The following is a 17,180-nucleotide window of genomic DNA, read 5'->3' as shown; positions in this document are numbered from 1 at the left end:
TATAAATAATTGCTGATTGGTGGATGTTTCTCAACAAAAAAAAAGGATTCGTATTTAAAAGCTGCATCAGTGTGAACTGTATTACCATGTTAAATGTGAGCAAAATAAAGAAAAACGCATAATAGCAAAAAAAAACATAGATAAAAGCAATAGATCAGAAATGAAATGTAGTTTTGTCATATTCTGTATTCATTGTGAAACGATGAGTCAATGTTGCTCAGAGGATAAGTCACTAGAAAAACAACATGAAGGGTCACAGAACAAGTTATTAGACTAGATATTGTTTATATCCAATTAATATTTATACTGGAAACAATCCTGTAAGATATTATATCAGTATTTAGTTTATTTTCGAAAAAGAAACCAGACAAAACTTCTGTAATATACTGTATGGCCACTATTTGTCTAATAAATGTCTAACATTTAAAATCAACAATGGTTTGATATTTAAACAGCTTAAAAACTTTTAGAACTTTTCGAAAACAATAACGGTTTTTAAATAAGAATAAATGAATAACTGTTTATAAAAATAAAATAAAATTAAATCTAGGCTTTTTGATGTAATTCATTTGAAGGGAAATGAGAAGAATTATAGAATCAAATTAGCCAATTTATTTTTTGAAAGCTTTAACAAGTGAACTCTGTTTTTCACTTTCAAGCAACTAGAATGTTTTAAAAGCACAAATATAGAGACTTCGTACAACATGACAATAATTATAATTCATTTTAACACGTAGAGTTTAGCATGTGACACTGCAAGACATTTTAAGGTATTAAGATATATATTATATTAAGGTAATTTTCTCCAGCAGAAGACACCAATATGCTACAACCCACACAAATAAATGAAGGTGTAACTTAAATTGTCCTTATTTATAGTAACAAGCCCTTGGTGTGGAGCCGATTAAATTAAACATTTAAGTAAATCTAGAAATTAACAAAATTGTAAGCTAAAAACTTGAAAATTCTTTCTTTCTCCTGTTTAGTAAAACCTCTGGGAACGTCCAGGAGATTTAATGTTCTGTCACTATTATTCATTTTGACACTACATTTTGGTATTTTACATGTTATGAGGATGACTGTTACACTACAGTGTAGCTTTGAATAGACCATAACAACTACGGACAAAAGCCGTGTTCTTTGTTGTCCAGCAAAATTATTTTTTTCTAATAGAGTTAAATAACATGTCAATTAATTCAAACAAAACTAGGTGCTCAGCAGGAGTAAATCAGCAGTAAAGGCATCTCAATTGCCAAGAAATGTTAAATTGCTTCGAATTGAATATCCATAAAATGCTTCTTTCGGGAAAATCACTACCATTACATACTCACCCCATCCGATCAAAGTGAAGCCCCACAAGTACTTCGAATCGGACAGAAAAGCCATGAAGATGAGGCTGTGCAGGTACAAGCCTTCCACCAGAATCCAATAGTAGTTTGTAGCCAGGAAATAGATAAACAGCAAGACTGTCACTTTGCAACCCATCTGAAAAGGAAAGTGAAGCAGAGGAAAGCACATGTGAGTTTTCTTCAAATGGAGCCCAATTTCCCAAGTTATTACGAAAACATATTGGCTGCGATACAATACTAGCTGTGTGACAAACTGATTTCCTGCACATGGTTGGAGGTGACCGCAGGTTCTAATTCACAGTTGAGGTGCCAATACCATGACATGAAAAAGCTGTCTCGACCAAATTACATTGACAAGCAATTGGTCTGTTTATAATAAAAGAGAATATGGGGCGTGACGTGACACGATCAATCACCAATTACGAACAGGTCCTCACGGTTTACACGCTCTCCTGTTCTCGGTGTTACATCCTCTCGGTTTACATGCTCTCCTGCAGTTTACAAGTTTAAGACACACTTTAGATGCTTCAACAGGATGCAAGCTTTAAAAATTCTACACGAGTATCAACTATTTATTTTAAATGATACTAATTTAATATACAGTAACTTCCTTTATAATGGCACCCTCAAAACCAATGACAGAAATATTCTTTAGGAGAGAAGCACTGGGGCTAAATGCTAACCTTTCATAACAATGAGCTGACTAAGGCTGGAGAGCTGTGAGGTTTAATGAAGCTGTAAGCTTACTGAGAAGACAGCGCTGTGTGGTTAATGACCATAATGTCTCTCCAGACCAACGAACTCAATCAAAAGAAATTTGATGTCACACATCATAACAAAAGTGTGATGATGGATATTAATATGCAGAATAAATGCAGATATAGTATAAAAGTATTTAACACTGAATATTATTTGTCTCAACAATTCCATTCCATTTCTACATGCAGTCATATGCATATTGTGTGATCCCAACCTGATCTCCATTTCACATTCTCTATGCATTCCAAAAAATGCTGGGTTATTTTCAAAGGCAAAACTGGGATAAATTAACCCAAACAATTTGTATATTTTTTGACCCAACAATAAACATAGGTTAATAATTAACAACCCATTGTAAATCAAGAAGCAAAATTTTTGTTAAAAAATGCCATTCTTAATAACTTTCTCAACCAATCTGTCCTTTATGTCAATAATGTTTTATTATAATCTCTTTGGGGTTGTCAGGCCCAGCCACAACCACAGCAAAAAGGTTCCCTTAGATCAAACAGGTCTTGATCAAACTTTGCATGTCCTGTGCATTTTTACAAAAGACATGGAGAAACTTTTTAACCTTCCTAGCCACAGACACTTTGAATTTTGTAAGAGCATTCTTGCTCCTCTAGTTTTGCAATCTTATAAACATTGTTACAGCGCCTCCGCTTTCCTCCAATGCAAGCAGTCACTCAATCGCTCCCAAGACATTAAAATGTGTTTTCGAATTGGCCTTCAATGTGCTAAAAATTATTTTAAAGAACTAATTTAAATATAAACACCTTTTATGAAACTAAAGATTTTTCACTGTTGTGCAAATTCTAAATAGTCTTGCCCCAACAGAGCTGTATTTTATATGCTTTAGTGATTTCTTAACATAATCATTCAGAATGTAACAGTCAGTTCACCTGCTGGTTGTTGTGGGTAGCCAGATTTTTGACTTTATTCCATGTGGCCATCAACCACAATTACTTTTACATGCCATTTATGTTTATCTGAAACAAGTGAAAGGTTAAAAAATATGCAAATAATGATACATGAAAGTATGGAAAACTACAAATGTCTGATTACAGTTAATATATGCTTATCTGGTTAAAGACAACAGTGTAAACATTGTTCTAAACATCTATACATCTGTAGTTTGCTCTTCCCTATTAACGACCAGGCGCGACAGATGTCTTTTGAGGCATATCAACTAAAAGAAACTCGCGACACTTTTACATATCTTGGCATTTCAGTAACCAGCAAATACAAGGATTTATTCAAGCATAACTTTAAACCAGCCCTAGAAAGGGCTAAACAGGTCCTTTCCCGTTGGTCTACGCTGCCGTTATCGCTTGCTGGCAGGGTTAACTCTGTCAAGATGATAATTATGCCCAGGTTCTTATTTTTATTTAATACAATACCTGTTTTTATCCCAAAATCTTTTTTCAAAGAGTTAGATAAATCTATATCTACCTTTATCTGGAACAAGACCATCCCACGATTAAGGAAGTCGCATCTGGAGAAACAGAAAGAGGCAGGAGGCCTAGCTCTACCAAATTTTTTACAATATTATTGGGCAGCTAATATCTATAAACTAATATACTGGGTCTCTGCGTCTTATTAGGGGGGTGGACCTGAATGGGTTGAAATGGAACAATATTCCGCTCATCCGGTGTATCTACCTTCTTTAATATGTGCGCCATTGCCACTCAGTATGATGCGTCTTACAAATAATCTTATTGTGGGTGGCTCACTTCGAATATGGTCCCAATTCAGGACCCACTTCAAACATAAACAGGCTATGTCCTCTCTCCCAATCTCAGCCAACGCACTCTTTCCACCCTCACCTATGGATACAGCATTTAAATCATGGTTCAGGAGTGGTCTGAAGCGGGTGAAGGATCTTTTTAGGGATGGTGTGTTCATGTCATTTGAGCAGCTGATAAATGAGTATAGTATCCCCAGCTCCCATTATTTCAGGTATCAGCAGGTGCGTGTCTTCGTTCGGAAACATTTCCCTTCCTTTCCGTTACTCTCGTCAAATAATTGGATGGAGGAGTGGTTGGAGAGGGATCTGAACCAAAGAGGAGGAGTGAGCAGAATATATGAGGATATTCAGATGATGGCCTTGCCTTCGCTTGGTCATATCAGGGCAGGATGGGAGGGGGAACTAGGATTTGGATTGTCGGACATATCCTGGCAAAGCGCAATTAAGAGAATACATTCAACTTCGATTTGTATCAGACATGGTTTGCTTCAGTTTAAGGTGCTTCACAGGCTTCATTTATCTAAGAGTAAGCTTGCCAGGATGTATCCAGATGTCGACCCGACTTGTTCTCGATGCCGTCAGGCCCCGGCTACCCTCTCTCATATGTTCTGGGCTTGCCCAAAGTTAACACAGTTTTGGTCTTTGATTTTTGACACTTTTTCTTACATTTGTGGCAGAGAGATAAGCCCTGCTCCTGAAATCGCAATATTTGGTGTCACCCCTACTGGTGAGGCGATATCTGGTGCACAATCAGACGCCATTGCGTTTTCATCCATACTGGCCAGCAGTGGCGGCGCCAGGGGGGGTCTTGGGGGGTCTCAAGACCCTTCCAAAAAACGCCTTGACCCCCCATTAGACCCCCCACCCCTTCCTGATTAAAAAATATTTTATATATATCCTGGATAAAGATTTAAAAATTGTTCTCTTCAAACTACGCAGAACAATAATAATTAATAATTAATCGACATATAAAAAATATAAACATAAGAATCAAAGCGACGCCTCATGAACGTTGCTGTCGCTGCGCCTTGCGTCATTACGTTCAAGACGGTGTCGCGAGCCCGCAAGAGCTGCTACGCACTTTTCTTGAAGCTAAAAATGGGTCGTTTTGTAATACCTAAAAAGGGCGGAGGAGACAGGTGAGCAGTTGAAAAGAAATGGCGCTTCATCGAGCGCTACAGCGGGCACGGATGTTGGGAATCCTGACGGCGGAGAGCATTTAACTGGGGATTTTATCCATGGCTCAGCCGAGAAACCAAGACAGGCTCAACTAAAATCATACCCGCGTCGTTCTTTTGGATTGTAAATATGTTATCTGTCATGAGTGTGGCCAGCGCTGCCGCTCCCACGCGCATCACGTGCTTTGCGTAAGGCACCAAGTGATGAGGGGGCACCAAAAATAGCGTAATGAACAACATTTTTTTAAATCTAATTTTATTTCATTAGGCTATAGAAAAATTATTAGGCAGGCACATTTCAGCCATGTATATGTAAAAAAACCGGCAGAAAAAATTCCCATATCACCACCACCCGCAGCAGCGCCGGTTGATCGCGCGTGCGCCTGACGCAGTTTGACAGATGGTTGCCTAGGCAACTTATTTGGAAATGGCCCCGAAAAGACATTATAAGTCAAGATCAGAGAAAAGAAAGAAGAAGAAACTGCGAGATGATGCCCGTGCATCACATGCAGGTATGTCCATGTTTAATTAACTTAAATTCGGGAAATGTGGATGTGCTGCTACTAATTCTGTTTACTGAAGAAAAGTTTGCACTTTCAAATGTGTAGTGTGTGTTGGCTATTCTACATATGTTTACAAAGTCAGCAAAGCTGTGAAGATTTTACTTTCTCTATTTAGTGTTCCTAGGTTTTATACTGCGATGCTGCTATTGTGTTATTGGTATTGAGTTATATGTTTGGTAATAAAAAGTAAAACTGGCAAATTTCAGGGTGGGGGGGGGGGTCATCATAATGGAATTATGCTTAGGGCACCAATATGGCTAGCAGCGGCACTGGGTGTGGCAATTAAAGTTCGAGCATATTGTTGGCAAACTACAATTGATTAATTAATTAAAAACAAAGAAGTTGATATGCTGTGTTGTTTTATTTGTTTAGTAGCATTAATATGCAGCTATTAGCCGTGTCCACTGTATTTTCTGTCGGTTTTCATGAGACCCCCCTTTAAATGACCAGGACCCCCCATTGACCCCCCAATCAAAATTGTCTGGAGCCGCCACTGCTGGCCAGACGTCTTATTTTGTGCAACTGGAAGTCAGATGCGCCTCCCACGCACAGGCGCTGGGTTGAGGAGGTAATGGCAAACTTGAAACTTGAGAAGTTGAAACACACGATCAGGGGTTCAACCCAGAAATTTTATGCGGTCTGGCAGCCATTTCTGGACTATTTAAATTCACGATTTCTTGCTGGGACTTAATTGATTTACAGGCTCTGTAACTCTGTACTATATTATTTTATCTTTATATATATTTTTTTAATTCATTTTGTATTTATTTAGTTATGTATATTTTTATTTATTTATTTATTTTATTTTTTTGTCATGTTAGGGTTGTTGTATGGGGACTTGTTAATTGTTAAGTGTTTACAATTTAAAATCCAATAAAAATATTTGAATAATAATCCATACATCTGTGTTCCACAGAGACCAAAACAAAATGAGGGCGAGAACATGATAAAATAATATTAATTTGTTGAGTGACCTATAGCTTAAATATTCTGTTTGATTCTTTCCCTTTTCCTTAAAGGAATTGTTCCCTTTCAATATACTTTTTCATGATAATTTACTCACCACGGTTGTCATCTAAGATGACAAGATATTTTTTTCTTTAGTCGAAAATAATTTAAGGTTTTTGATGAAAACATTCCAGGATTATGCTCCATATAGTGGACTTCAATGGACTCCAAAAGGTTAAAGATCAAAATTACAGTTTCAGCTCAGCTTCAAAGTGCTTTAAACGATACCAGACAATGAATAAGGGTCTTATCTAGCGAAACAATCGGTCATTTTCTCAGAAAAATTTAAATGTATATGCTTTATAAACACAAATGCTCAACTTAAATTATCATGAAAATGTGTTTTGAAAGTGAACAATTCATTTAAGGAATGCATTGGTGGATTGTGTATTGTCTGCATCGGCAACTCAATAAAAGAATTTACCGTTCTAAACATGGACAAAGACTTATCAGCTTCAGACACATAACAGTGCCAGTAACTAGTTGTTCCTACAAGAGCTTCAGTTCTTCTAACAGATGATCAAAGAGGCGCCAGGGGAGAGCAAGCTGCGGATTATGCTGTCGACACACCTGCAGGTCTCTTGAGAGTTCTTTGTCCCCTTTTCTTAACATTACAAAGAATCGTAATGTCCATTCACTCCCTGTATAATTTGGACAATTTTATTTTCCTGTCGCATGACGCATATCTCAGTTTTTTCAAGTAATATAAAACGGGAAATGCCAGAAATATGTAGCAAGCCTGATTTTCACACAATACTGCAGGCTGGATAATGGATTGAAAATGAAGCCATTTTTTGTATGAGGGACCTCTGTTCAAGGTAAGATAACGATTTATAGCTGGAAAATCAAATAAACGTTAAAATAAATATAATAATGAAATAATGCAAACCTCAGGAGTGACAAAAAGTCATCCAACAGCAATGCGAAAGACTGACAGCATGACAGACACAAACTGTGATAAAACTCAAGGTTATCACATAAAAGAAATATTTTTCAATTTGACCTGAATAAATTTACAAGTATAACTGTTGTATTGCTTAAAAGTAAATATGATCTTCTGCGGCTGTGTACAATCTTAAAAATATGGTGCTTCAAAAGGTTCTTCGATGCCATAGATGAACCTTTTTTTGTCTAAATGGTCCACAAACACCATTAAACGCCCCACTAGGGCGTCGAGGTCATGGTTGGCGTCTGCATCCCAGCAGCCCCGCCCCTCCGTACCTCCGCGTTGGTTTGAACGGTGGTTTCAACGGAGGACGTCAGCTCCCTGCCAGGAAACGGCTGGAGCCACCCGGGGAGACTTGGACATCGGGCGCAGCTCCGGCCACACGATCGGTGTCGTGCTGCATGGGACGGTCCTTGCCACGTCCCGCATAAGGCCGGGCCCTTCACAGGGCCTGAAGCCCACTTGGTCTCCAGGACAGCGTACTTCTCCCTGGGCGCCCACTGCATACAACAGCCTCAATTTGACGTTGTGACATGCCACTTCCGCAGCCCTCTGCACTCTCCACGTGACAGTGCGTTCGGCAGCAAAGACTTAAGGCAGGTAAGTCAGCAGACCCGCTCGCCCCCCCAGGGCCCTGACCCTGGCGGGACAGCTGTGCTGCCACCACAGAACCTCCCCCCACGGGGCAATGAAGCAGATCTCCCCGCTAGTTCCTCCGTGACGGTGTCTCGTGAGGATGATCCGTTTCGGCCTCGCGATCGGTTGCCAGGCACTCGCCCAAACCATGGAACATTCTCTATCCTCAGAGGTGAGATCACTCCCGTACTTCGGCTCGAGGTCGCCACCCTTCTGGAGAAGGGGACAATCGAGCCCGTCCCTCTGGCCGAGATGTTTTAGGGGTGACATTCTCTACTTAATTTCCCCTGACTAAGATGGGGGGGCTGCATGGAGGCGCATCCTGGAGTAATATGATGCATATGAGACCACTTCGTTGAATCGTTGAACTATGCTGGAACGACAGAACCTGCGACCAAAGTTGGCTAACAATGCTATTGGGAAACGCACACCAGGACTGTAGATCTCCAGGAGCAGGATTGGGCATCCCTGTGGTATATTCACAAAATGTATAGATTGATTTGTTGAATTGTAAAAATCTAATTTGTATTTGGAATATAATATATATTTTTTTTGTTGTTGAATTGTACATTTCAATATTACAATTTCCTTTGTATCACTCTATATTATAATTTTCTTGACCAAAACAGGGGAAACACATAGGGTTTCATTAGACCTAATAACACTGTATATTTCCATTCCTTTATTTAAAATACTGTTCAGTCTGAAGTAAATTGAATAACAACAAAGAAAATTGCAAACATAAGTTTTTGCTTGTAACCTATGAGAAAACTTTAATGAGACTACGGACATAGAAACACAAATTGCTCCGGCATCATATTTTCCACTGAAAGATAAGAAAGCACAGGAAATTTCTTGAACATTCCTAAACATGCAAATTTGAATGAGCTGTAACCGCTTATTGATGTGAGAGTGTTGTGTAACTCAAACATACAACACAATGAAATGCAATACAAACATTATTTACCTGGTTTTATTGATAAAAACTAATGACTCAAAGCCTCCAGTAGCTTTGATCTTCATAGACAAAGTACAGAGAAACTGCTGTTTGGAGCTAACGTAAACATGGTAGCCGTAGACATAAAACAACAGGTTCCCTAATCTTCCCTAATATGCTGGTTCCATAGCACTTATCTCCTGCAATGCAGCTGTTTTGTAAAAAGAAATAGAAGAAAGAAAGAAGATAGCTAGGGGTACAGTCAGCACATCCCCAGCACTGCCCACCATGGGCACGGATACAAGCGTAGGTGGGGATGGATAATCATTTTCCAACCTAAACAACCAAATAGGGCAAGTGAGTGTTTTAGCCTCTCTGAATGGATGGGTGGGTATATATACTATGTTAAAACGCTCCTATTGAAAGATTGAGATTCGCTGGGGAGATGGGAGGGAAAGACCCCTGGTAAGCGTATTATTATGACACACGAAATTGTGAATACCTACAGCTGCTATCAATCCAATACCCTTTGACTCCAAGCTTGGAATTTCCTGCCAAAATTTCAACCCTACTCTCCAAAAAAGTATCATTAACATTAAAATATTTATTTTTCATCATAGGGTCAATCCTCACGCAGATGTCACTTCTTCCGGAGCCAACTTGACCCCTTTCAATTTCTGCTCTTCCGGTGGTGTTTAACACCCTGTGGAGCATTTTTGCAGCACTGAGGTTGTAATAGGTGACATTCGAACGTCATTTGTACCTCTGGTTAGGAATTCAAATGCCACATTTTGCATTTAGCAAAGTGTGTGCTTGGAACGAACAGCAGATGATTTAAAAGAGTGCTCTACATATTCACCTGCACTATTTCTTCTAATTAACACTTAGATAAGTTATTTTCCATACACCAACAACAACTATGAGTTCCACAAAACACAAACATTTAAAAAAAACAAGTCGCTAGTACGCATAACCATATTTCTCATTAATGGTCAAATTACCTGAATGTCTATTAATTAGTACTCTTCAGTTGAAAAAGCTTTAAAGGAAAATTGATCCGGAAGTAGTGATCGATTTTTACTTCCATATTTTAACACGTCTTTCTCTGCGATTTGATAGGATGTGTAAAAACCGCCATGCAAGGAAGTGCATTTTCAGATTTTAACTAAAGATTATGAGGGCACTCAAATTTTTTAAAGAGAATGACCCACATTGATAAACTGTTTACAGTAAACACTGCAATATTTTTTTTTATTTCACTAGGACTTTAATGAGTTAATGCACCCAGTGCTCAATGTGCTCTTCATCCCTAATATTCACATTCTTTCCTTCAGCTCCTAAATAACATCGGCTATTTCTTGCGTTGTCTTAATTTTTTGTAAATTCTCTCAAACTGTCTTTCTTATGGAATTCTAGTAAAGATATAGAAGAAAAGATTTTACATTGAATGAAAAGAAAAATTATCAAGTAATTAAAGTGGTGTGGTTCATAATAAGCACAAATCAAGCAAATGCTTCAGTGTAATAATAGATATTTTGCTCAACTGAAAGTTACTCTTATACATGTTTATTTATGGATATGGTGAAAATACTAAAATAGTGTAGAAATAGTGTTGCTTTTGAAGGCACCCTAACCTAATTTGCACAGTGGCAGCATTAATAGATGATTTGGTAGAATGCTAATACTGAAATATCACCCTCCATGCAAATCACCGTCCAAACGCCTCCTCGGAAAACATGAATGCGCACAAACCAGAAGCTCTTGGATCAATTCCAATTAAATCATGTCTCATTCAACAGTGAGAACATGATAAAGCACAAAGTAAATAACGTTACTACAATATCGAAAACCGCTAACGTAAACAACAGCTTTAAAACGGGATTACAGGCTGCATAGCTCCCGTTACACGCTGTTGGGTAACGATGTAATACATAAAGGTCCACAAACTAAGCAACTTAATTCAAACCCATCAAAATCGGAAAAATAACATGTACATGTAAAATCGCTAACAGACCGAAAAGTTCGGTTCCATCTGATTACCTGCCATTCCCCCGCTGTGTATGCACAGCATATGTGACCCTCGCTGATGACCTCGCACCGAGGGCAAAAATTGGACTTACGTTTTTGGTCCTAAACCTTTCACAGATGATATATAATTATAAAAGTACCAATGTATCACTTTACTTTTTGATTGCTATCAGGATGATAAGTGGAAAACTCTTCTGGACAGGATTGCCTTCCCAGCCTTTAAGGTTATTTAAACAATTTGGTGATTTCGTGTAGTGTGCTTTGTGAAACACTAATCAAATCTGAACTTGGTAAAAATGTATCTCACAATACGCATTTATTTAAGAGACAATTAGAATCATAGATGTGTACTTCACGTATTGAGTGAGATTGATGATATTTTGTAAATTTCCTGCCGTAAAATTTATCAAAACTCAATGGATGTAGTGGATGCAGCAAAATCGCTAACAAAATGGCCAGAAACACACCTACAAACATCACTCGCTGCTTCCCGCTCTTTGGCAATTTCCCACTCAAGTTTGGTATTTGTGTAAAACTTAGAATTTCCGCCTACAGTTTCATCTACACTCCACAACGTCATTACAGCTGTAAGCCAATAGAGAGCATTAAAACAAACCTGTTTCTTCTTAGCAACAGCCTGCTACAGAGCCTCTGATAAACAGCTTCAAAGGCGATTTTCTGAATATGACTTTTTTTTAAGTTCTAAATAGTTGTATCTCGGCCAAATATTGACCATACATCAATGGAAAATGTATTTATTCAGTTTTCAGATTATGTAGAAATCTAAATTAAGACTGTTTTTTGTTATTCACATTTCAGAGCAATGCATAAACTGCAGCTTATGCCAAAAGATTAAAAATAATATCTAATATTTACATAATAAATGAAAACGTTTTAGCTAAATCCCGGAACCTTAAGATGCAAAAGATACCGCTTGACTCACATACTGTGATGTGTCTACTGGTGCCACATCCACTGCATTAGTGAAGTTATTCATGAGCACAGCATCGTACTCCTGCAGCCCAGCGCTGGTGTGCACCACATGATCCTTTACAAAGATGCTGACAGCACGCAGCATGAAGGAAACAAACAGATGCATGTGAATGTAGTTCCTGGTGCAGTGGAGACGCCTAAAGACACGAAAACACAAGATTTGTTAAAACAGAGAATGTTGAATGAAACATATGCTAGATTTTAGCTTTCTCTGGAATGAGGTACAGAATAATGTTCTAATTGAATACTGTGGATAAACGTAATGCCACCATGTTGAAACATTTAAAGTTTTTGTACTTTGCACATTCAAACTTACCTAAAAGTGTTTACTGATGTTTGTACATTTATATACTATATTCTATTATTTAAATATAAACATGTATCTGCTGTCTGTGATGCAGTCTCTTTACAGGGGACACAAACAGGATATGCCATAGCAATACACCCTACAGCCATCAGTTTTCAGAGGTCCCTAAAGTGTGTATGTAAAGGCTTTTAAAGCACCATTTAAAAAATAGTTTAAAGGATTTGGAAAATTAAAGCAAGTTGCAGTGAGCATGAAAATTAGAATGCGATATTCTGACTTCATCCCAAATGAAATAAAAATGACGGTTTCGTGTCTGTCTACGTTTATTAGATTTGAGGCCATCCATCTGCTAGCATACATCCAAACAAGATTCCCTTTCAGCAGATTAACACATTTAAAATGTACAACCCCATATTACTTGTGGGAATACAGACTAAAAATATCGATGACTCATACTGCACTCACTCATTTTGTCCAATTCAATCCTCTCTAGAATGAGAATGTCCATCATCCTACTACCACCTACAGCCGCAGAAAATATTAACTTCCGCAAAGTGGCTTAACCTGTCAAGGTAGTAAGGTCACTAGAACTTTGGAAATGAACTACAGAAAATGTTTTTTCCCAAAAGAAGCAAGAATACAACCATCCAAAGCTTTATGGTCTCAAATGCAATTCTTGAGAGTAGCCTTGACTCTTATAGTCAAGCAAAAAGGAATCTGCCAATTATGCCTGCTTAAATGCGAAATTTCACCACAAGAGCAAATGCTTTGATAGGAGGATTGTGTCAGCCAAAGATGTTGTTGACCTTGACTGCATCTGACAGCTTACTCAACGTGTGTGAAAAAGCCTTTTTCCTCAAATATGTAACTGTCTAAAACAAGAGTGTGGTTGTCTTTAATCCCTGGCCATTATTTATTATTTGAACTGAAATATAAATTGCTTCTCTACATTTAAACATCTTTCACACCTTATAAACACATTGTTTCAATTAGCATTTTGTATTTAAAAACAATATATTAATTTGTACATTTTTGTACATTATTTTAAAAAGGGCAGATGTTTTCTTGTTTAATATATTAAATGTGCATTGTTACAGAATAGCATTAAAATCTATATAGCTATGTGGCCCATATTTTCCCGTCAAGATTTGAGCATGAGACCTGAAGGATCTAACATTTTTCAATGATGCAAAATGTTACACTTCTATTCAGTGTCTTACGACCATTTATGCACTTTTTTATGTATGCACATATATTTTGAGCAGAAGAATCAGGGTTATATCTGTAATACATAGAGTTCATGAACTGCCGTTTCAAGCATATCATTTTGGGGCTTTCGCGATGAAGTGTGCAGCATCATTAATTAATGTGTACAGGATCCTTCTTTCTTCCAATGCATTAATTTGGTGGATTATAAACAGCAACAGCTGTCAGACAAACAAAACAAAAAAATGGACTAGGGGTATCTGATGTGAATAGAAAAAAGCAGAGAGTGCGACTCTCTCTAGTGTGACCCTGCCCCCTTTTAAAATAACCAGTAGCGTTTCGTTTTCGGACTGGCAAAGCTGAATTTAACAGCGTAATATCCACAGTGGCGTAAAAGTCTATCGAAAAAAATAGGAAGATCGGTGATACCAGTGATGTGTCATTTGAAGCTTGTTATTGACACTGGCGTTTGTCTTCTCCTTTACTCATCAGGGCTGCGATGTCCGATCTCTTCCATAGAGCCTTAACGTGGAACCGTCTGTGTAGACTTGAAATGGCTCAGATACATTTTGTTTTCTCAGCAGATTGTTGTAAATGATCAGCTCTGTGCTATCATGTCTCTAAACCGAAGGACACTCACGTCACGTGCAACCGTTGCGTGACACTAACACGAAATTAAGACTTTAATGTTCATCGTTACACTGTCTGAATCTTCCCCATGTCCCATCTAGTACATTATGTGTCATTCATCATGCAGGACATAATAAATGTCTGTGCAAATGGCTGACAAGTGGCAGCTCTCAAAGTGAAGGGGGAGGGACTCTTCGGATTCTAAAGCGGATTTTATTGGTTGAGAACTTGAGAGGCTGAAGTTAAGCGTGATGTCATTGAAATTCTAGATTGTTTTGAGTGCACGTGCCAGACTGTCAGTTTTGAAGGCTTATATCTTCTAAATTGTAATTTGGCAGCACGAAGGAGCATATCAGTAGCAGGAGCTAACTTGTTTTTAATAAAATGTAAAAAGCTTTCATTTTGATTTCACTGGGGCTTTAAGTTTTGTAAATAGATTTTTTTTGAGGCGATGTAGAAAATTGGGCTATTCAAAGTATAACATTTTTCAGTAAAACCTTTTTCTGTCAATTTATGATATAACATTAAAAATACACACACACATACTGTTACTCACCTGAAGTATCCAATAATAAAGATGGCCACGAGAAGAGAGCTAAAGGAAACCGCATAGCCCACTGTGTACATGACATGCAGTCGCTCAAAAAAGACTTGCTGTTGGGACAAAGAGCGGGAAAAACCTGTCAGGAAACCTAAGAAGCTTCTATTTACTTCCAGTGAAATCACTGACAGCTGTGATGTACTGTAGCTTACTCTCTTTTTGTTAGGTTCTGGGGATTTGATGCACTCTGTGTAGTTGACCCAGGTCTTGTTTAAGCTCTCTGCCAACACCCAGGAACCATTAGAGTCACACCTCCTATAGGCGTGTCCTGTGTGATTGACACTGACTTTAGTGAAGGGCCATGTTTATGGAAAAAACACACAAAGAGCTTGACTCAGAAAAAGGAAATGTTGCAAACCTGAATGGTTAAAGTCATAGATATATCTGGGGCAGGGGGTCTTGGTGAGAGTTCCAGGAAATCCTTGTGGCCAGCATATCAAACCATCCCATTCCGGAAGGCACGCACCAACTGAGAGTGGAAAAATATCACAGCAATACAGCGACAGTTCACAAATAGACAAGATAAAGCAAATTCAGATAGTACCAAGCACCATCATCTGGCAACATGAAAGTCCCTCGTAAATCTCTTTCTGAACATTAGTTGGTAAAGATGCGGTAAAGTAAAGTAAAGTAAGGTAAGTTAAAGATGAGGTATAATGCTATGTGATGCACTCTGACTTCTTCAAACAGTCAAACATACTGGCTTCTCATGCTTAACATGGTCATCTTGTTTGTTTATCCCGGACAGCAACAAAGTTGCAAACATGTGTCATTTCGAAGACGATTGTTTCTCAAACAAGTTACTCTGGATTTGCAAGTTGTTGGCAACTGAATGTTTGAGCGGTGCCAATGAAAAAAGTTCCCGTTCTGGAGTCTGAAAAACAGCCTGTAATTAAAACTTTGTAAAATATCTGTGTTTTGTTTGCAATCAGTGCGTAAGTGCATTCAATGTAAACAGCGCGAACATTTGTGTTATCCCCAGTTTGCCATTTCTGTTAAGTACAGTAAGCTAAAAAATTTATTGCAGGTTTTTACATTTATAGCAAAGGTAATAAAGACAAACAATGCCAGGAATGCGTAATAAACTAAATGAAATGGGTTAAATATTGATTTTCAGACTGACTTAAATATAACACAGCCCATCTGCCCCTATATTTGGGTCCAGTCCATCCAAACTGATTATGTATGCCATTATGAGAAATAAACATGTTCTACATAATAATTGATAATTTATGCATCATTGCACCATTTTACTTGTGAGTACATAATTACTTTGATCTTTCTCATATAGGCATAACCTTAAACCCTGGTTAAGATAAAAGAGAGAAAGGAGTGAGCCAAATTAATCACTCAATTAATGGTCACTATAAGGCCATTATACAATGAGTCACATCCAACAGAGCTTGCCACATCTTCTCTCTCCCTTCATCTGTGATATGTTTCTGACAGTATAATGCAAATGTACAAACGGTGAAGAGAGTGCCAATTTAAGGTCTTAAAAAAGTCTAATTATCTATGTTTTGGTTTATTACTCTTATCCCTCTTCATTTATGTAAGTGAGCTGACTCATTCATGCACTGTGGCAACCAGATCTTGGCAGCAGTGATAATGTTCCACATTAACGTAATATTTGGGTGGTAATATAAGCGTAATATTAATGGTAGCTCAGTGGTAAGAGCATTGCATTAACAACGCAAGGTTGTGGGTTTGATCCCGGGGGATTGCACATACCTATGTATAAATGTATAGGATAATGCAATAAGTTGCTTTGAATAAAAGCGTCTGCCAAATGTAAAATGTAAATGTAAAGTGGTGAAAGGGCAAACTAAAAAAAAACAATCTTTGCAAGATGCTCCTACCTGCAGGGTCGTCCATGGACACCTTCTGTAGACACTGCAGCCTCACATCCAATAGCATCTGTACCTGTTCCTCAGCTGTAATCTCTCCATCTTCACCTGCCTGTCAAAAAGCAATGTTTAATTTCTCTGTCAACTTTTGCCCTACTGTATTTTCCAACATGTGAATCCATATGACAACTTTGTGTGAGAAACTTGAATGAAATCTAAAGGGGTAATTCACAAAAAATTGTATGGCAAACCTGTTCTACACATTGTTTTCTGTGTAGCACAACATTTCAAAGAAGCTTTTTGTGCCACTTACTGGCTCAAACTCTTTCCTTTCACACTTAAAGCTCAAACAAAGCTATTGTATGGCTTCAGAAGACTTGAAAAAATAACACACAATTCACAGTTACTACTTTTTATAGTGCTTTTTTGTCACTTTGGAAACTTGACA

General features: G+C 38.0%; 1 protein-coding gene across 1 annotated transcript in view; it reads right to left on the bottom strand.

Annotated features, from left to right (window-relative positions):
• pth2ra (parathyroid hormone 2 receptor a) overlaps positions 1–16,841 on the bottom strand; it is a gene marked incomplete at its 3' end in the record, with an annotated part of 35,557 nt that extends 18,716 nt beyond the window's left edge. The window contains exons 1-6 of the mRNA XM_079464131.1: positions 16,745–16,841; positions 15,244–15,354; positions 15,038–15,153; positions 14,841–14,938; positions 12,092–12,278; positions 1,332–1,485 (exon numbers count right to left, since the gene is read on the bottom strand). Of these exons, the coding sequence (XP_079320257.1) occupies positions 1,332–1,485; positions 12,092–12,278; positions 14,841–14,938; positions 15,038–15,153; positions 15,244–15,354; positions 16,745–16,802 (724 nt within the window). The 5' untranslated portion in view covers positions 16,803–16,841. The remainder of the gene's footprint in view (positions 1–1,331; positions 1,486–12,091; positions 12,279–14,840; positions 14,939–15,037; positions 15,154–15,243; positions 15,355–16,744) is intronic.
• Between the last annotated feature and the right edge of the window lie 339 nt (positions 16,842–17,180).

This window comes from Barbatula barbatula (genome assembly GCF_947034865.1).
Source record: "Barbatula barbatula genome assembly, chromosome: 9".
NCBI lineage: Eukaryota > Metazoa > Chordata > Actinopteri > Cypriniformes > Nemacheilidae > Barbatula > Barbatula barbatula.
This window is presented reverse-complemented; position numbering and strand designations above follow the sequence as displayed.